General features: G+C 50.3%; 1 protein-coding gene across 1 annotated transcript; it reads left to right on the forward strand.

Moving 5' to 3' along the window:
* The first annotated feature begins 711 nt into the window (after positions 1-711).
* Positions 712-3,655, forward strand: LOC100427847 (PRAME family member 17-like). Its single transcript, XM_015110098.3, is given in 4 exon segments — positions 712-998; positions 1,391-1,969; positions 3,096-3,525; positions 3,527-3,655. Coding segments are annotated over 4 exon segments (1,425 nt in total).
* Positions 3,656-4,350: the final 695 nt, after the last annotated feature.

Here is a 4,350-nt window from a genome sequence, read left to right on the forward strand (position 1 = left end):
GTAGAGGCAGGGTTTTACCATGTTGGCCAGGCTACTCTCGAGCTCCTGACCTCAGATGATCCACCTTCCTCTGCCTCCCAAAGGGCTGGATTACAGGTGTGAGTCACTGCACCCAGCCAAAGTGGTTCATTTTTAAGATGTGTAAGAGGTGTGTATTGGAAACATCTGTGTCTTGTGAATGATGCATAACACTGTCACATAGCTTTCAAAGCTTCTCACTGAAATTTTCAATAATGAGGCCGGGGCAGAGGCTCACGCTTGTAATCCCAGCACTTTGGGAGGCCAAGGCAGGTGGATTGCTTGAGTCTAGGAGTTCGAGACCAGCCTGGACAACATAGTGAAACCCACCGTCTTTACAAAAAGTCAAAAAATAAAATATTACCTGGGCATGAGATCTGAGCTTCAGAGATCCTCGGTAACATTTCCCGGTGTTATGAGTTTAGTGGAGCAGAGGCTAATAATCATGGACTAGGAAAGATCTTGCTGACTCTTTAGAGGTTGGGACACACTCTTCTTGGTATCAGAAGGGTAGAACTATATCTCTGTGGTCACTTATTGCAGAATGGAATTGGAATAAACTGAGAGCTCTTTCACACATGCTGGAGAAACGACTTTGGCCCTAGGAGAAGAGTGGGTTGCAGGGGATTGGCCTGAGAAACTTGCCTTTTTGCTGGATTGTCCTCTAGAGCTTTTCCTTGCAGATTTGTCAGAATGAGCCTCCAGTCGCCATCCAGACTCCTGGAGCTGGCAGGGCAGAGCCTGCTGAGGAACCGGTCCCTGACCATCTTCACCCTGGATGAGCTGCCCCGGGAGGTCTTCCCTCTGATGTTCATGGAGGCCTTCAGCATGAGACGCTGTGAGGCCCTGAAGCTGATGGTGCAGGCTTGGCCCTTCCTCCGCCTCCCTCTGGGATCCCTGATGAAGACACCTCATCTGGAGACCTTGCGAGCTGCGCTGAAGGGACTTGATACGCTGCTGGCCCAGAAGGTTCGGCCCAGGTGAGGTGACTCAGGTGGCCTGGTGGGAAGGGCCCAGGCATCCAGGGAACGGGACAGCTGGCTCAGGCGTGGCGGGGTTGGGGAACTAGGGTGGCTCAGAGGCTTCTGATGGCGCCCATGAGAGGCCTTGGCCATGGCCCAGCTCCTCTGGGAAAGGACTGCTCACCATGCAGGGTCCACCGAGGAAACAGGAACCTGCTTCCTCCCAGTGGAAGGTCAAGGTACTAGAAGTGGGTGCCAGGGAGAATCCAAGGGGGAACGGGATGGAGAAGAGACAGAAGTGGGAGCACTGAGGACAGAAGCAGCTGACTGATGTCCTGGATGTGGAGGGAAAGCTCAGGTCGGGGGTGGGTCCTTGCTCATTCTGAGCTTTTCCCCCATGTGACTCACAGGAGGTGGAAACTTCAAGTGCTGGATTTGCGGGATGTTGATGAGAATTTCTGGACCATATGGTCTGGAGCCCGGGCCCTGTCCTGCTCCCCAGAGGCCATGAGTAAGAGGCAGACAGTGGAGGACTGTCCGAGGATGGGAGAGCGCCAGCCCTTGAAGGTGTTCATAGACCTCTGCCTAAAGGACAGTACACTGGACGAATGCCTGAGCTACCTCTGTGGGTGGGTCCACTACAGAAGCGGTCTCGTGCACCTGTGTTGTAGTAAGGTGCAGAATTACTCAATGCCCACTTCAAGTTTCAGAAATCTATTGGAAAGGATATACCCAGACAGTATCCAGGAGTTGGAAGTCAGGAGAAAGTGCTCTCTGAATCAAACAGGAAAGTTTGCCCCTTACCTGAGCCGGATGAGCAATCTTCGCAAACTCTTTTTAGCCTTCGGTTATGATGGTGAGTTATACGTGAGTGGCCTCCAGCAGTTCATTCCTGACTTGGACTCTCCATTCCTCTGCCTGTCCTACCCCCAGATGCTTTATATAAGAAAGGTCAGCAATATCAAAGAGCACCTGGAGCACCTGCTCAGGTAAGAAAGGATGGTGAGCTTTCTCTGCAGACCATACCACAGACTTTTGTTCTTTTTCACAGTAAACGCTAGTGGGCATGTACTGTGTGCCAGCCACTGGTGACATCACAGGGAATGGGAGGCTAAAATATCAATGCATTACGCTCTTCAGTGCTCTATATCCTGAAGTGGGTATCACAAGACCACTCAAACAAGGGCAGGGGGATGGCCTGGGGTAGATGCTACAGAGAGACATGGAGGGAGCTGGTTAGTTGGGGGTTCAGATCTAGTGAGGGTGCATTTGTGAATTCCTTGTTAGGAAGTGTGTTTAAAGTGAATATGATGGAAACGTATTCTTCATACAGAGGAGGGTATGAAAGAAGAGAAAGTGCAGCCGGGCGCGGTGTCTCACGCCTGTAATCCCAGCATTTTTGGAGGCCGAGGTGGGCAGATCACAAGGTTAGAAGTTCGAGACCAACCTGGCCTCGAGACCAGTGAATCCCCGTCTCTATTAAAAATAAAAAAAAAAAATTAGCCGGGCATGGTGATGGGCACCAGTAATCCCAGCTACTTGGGAGGCTGAGGCAAGGGAAGCAGAGGTTGCAGTGAGCTGAGATTGTGCCACTGCACTTCAGCCCAGGTTACAGTGTGAGACCTTGTCTCAAAAAAAAAAGAAGGGAAAGTGCATCAAACCTGTGCATTTCACAGTAGAAACTCTGTCCTCAGAAGCTTAGTAAACACCAATGATCCTGTCTCTAAATCGCTGTCTGTAAAATGTTGTTTAGAACCCCAGGAGAGGTAATTGATATGGGAAATGCATGCTTCTGGGATGGAGGGTGAGGGAGTAGGCCTCAGAGTGGTATCAATCACACAAGCAAGGGTGAAAGGACTGAGCCTAAAGTGGAGCTGCCCCTGAATGATCTGAGTCTTCATCAGGCAGCACCTTGCACCCAGACGACCATCTGATGATGGGAACAAACTTGTGTTTGGGTGAAACAGGCTTCCCCATTGCAGGTTACCATAACACCTGTGTTGTAGTAAGGTGCAGAATTGCTCAATGCCCACTTCAAGTTTACCGTTGACATTATTTCCCACCCCCTCCACTAACTGGCACCATTGCCCATAACTAACTTCTTGCTCTCCCTAGGTGTCTCAAGAACCCCTTGGAGGCCTTTACATTCTGTCATGCTTACCTAACTGATCGGGATATGGAGTGTCTGTCTCAGTACCCAAGCCTCAGTCAGCTAAAGGAGCTGCGTCTGATTCATATCCTAATGTGGACCACCAATCTTGAGCCCCTTGGAGCTCTGCTAGAGAAAGCTGCTGCTACTCTCAAGACCCTCGTCTTAGAGGACTGTCGGATCCAGGACCCCCAACTCAGGGTCGTGTTGCCTGCCCTGAGCCGCTGCTCCCAGCTCACCACCTTCTACTTTCGTGGAAATGAGACCTCCGCAAATGCTCTGAAAGACCTGCTGCGTCACATAGGCGGGCTGAGCAAGTTAGGCCTGGAGTTGTATCCTGCCCCTCTGGAGAGTCTTGACAACAGGGGTCATGTCAACTGGGAGATCCTTGCCCCAAATTCGGGCTGAGCTGATGCGGATGCTCAGGGAAGTCAGGCAGCCCAAGAGGATCTTTTTTGGTCCCGTTCCCTGCCCTTCCTGTGGCTCATGGCCATCTGAGACAGTGGACTTCCATCTTTGCTCCTAGGGAAGAGCTGGTTAGTGGGATGGATAAGCTTTCTTCTGGACCCTTGGACACTGAAATCTAGGACATAGGTGCTTTTTTCTTTTTTTTTTTTTTTTTTTGATGGAATTTTTCTCTCTCCTCAGGCTGAATTACAGTGGCACAATCTCATCTCACTGCAACCTCCACCTCCCAGGTTCAAGTGATTCTCCTGCCTCAGTCTCCCTAGTAGCTGGTGTTCCTGGCGTGTGCCACCACGCCCATCCAATTTTTGTATTTTTAGTAGATGCGGACGCTCAGGGAAGTTAGGCAGCCCAAGAGGATCTTTTTTGCTCCCGTTCCCTGCCCTTCCTGTGGCTCATGGCCATCTGAGAAACTGGACTTCCATCTTTGCTCCTAGGGAAGGCCTGATTAGTGGGATGGATACGCTTTCTTCTGGACACTTAGGAACCAAAATATTGTACATGGGTGCATTTTTTTATTTCAATTTTATTTTTTATATATTATTTTATTTTATTTTTTGAGACAGAGTCTCACTCTGTCCCTCAGGATGAAGTGCAGTGGCACAATCTCAGCTCACTGCAAACTCCACCTCCTGGGTTCAAGTGATTCTCCTGCCTCAGCCTCCCAAGTAGCTGGTGTTATGGGTGTGCGCCCCCATGCCCGGCTAATTTTTGTATTTTTAGTAGAGACAGGGTTTCACGATGTTGGCGGAGGCT

This window comes from Macaca mulatta, chromosome 1 (assembly GCF_049350105.2).
Source record: "Macaca mulatta isolate MMU2019108-1 chromosome 1, T2T-MMU8v2.0, whole genome shotgun sequence".
In the NCBI taxonomy this organism is placed as follows: Eukaryota; Metazoa; Chordata; class Mammalia; order Primates; family Cercopithecidae; genus Macaca; species Macaca mulatta.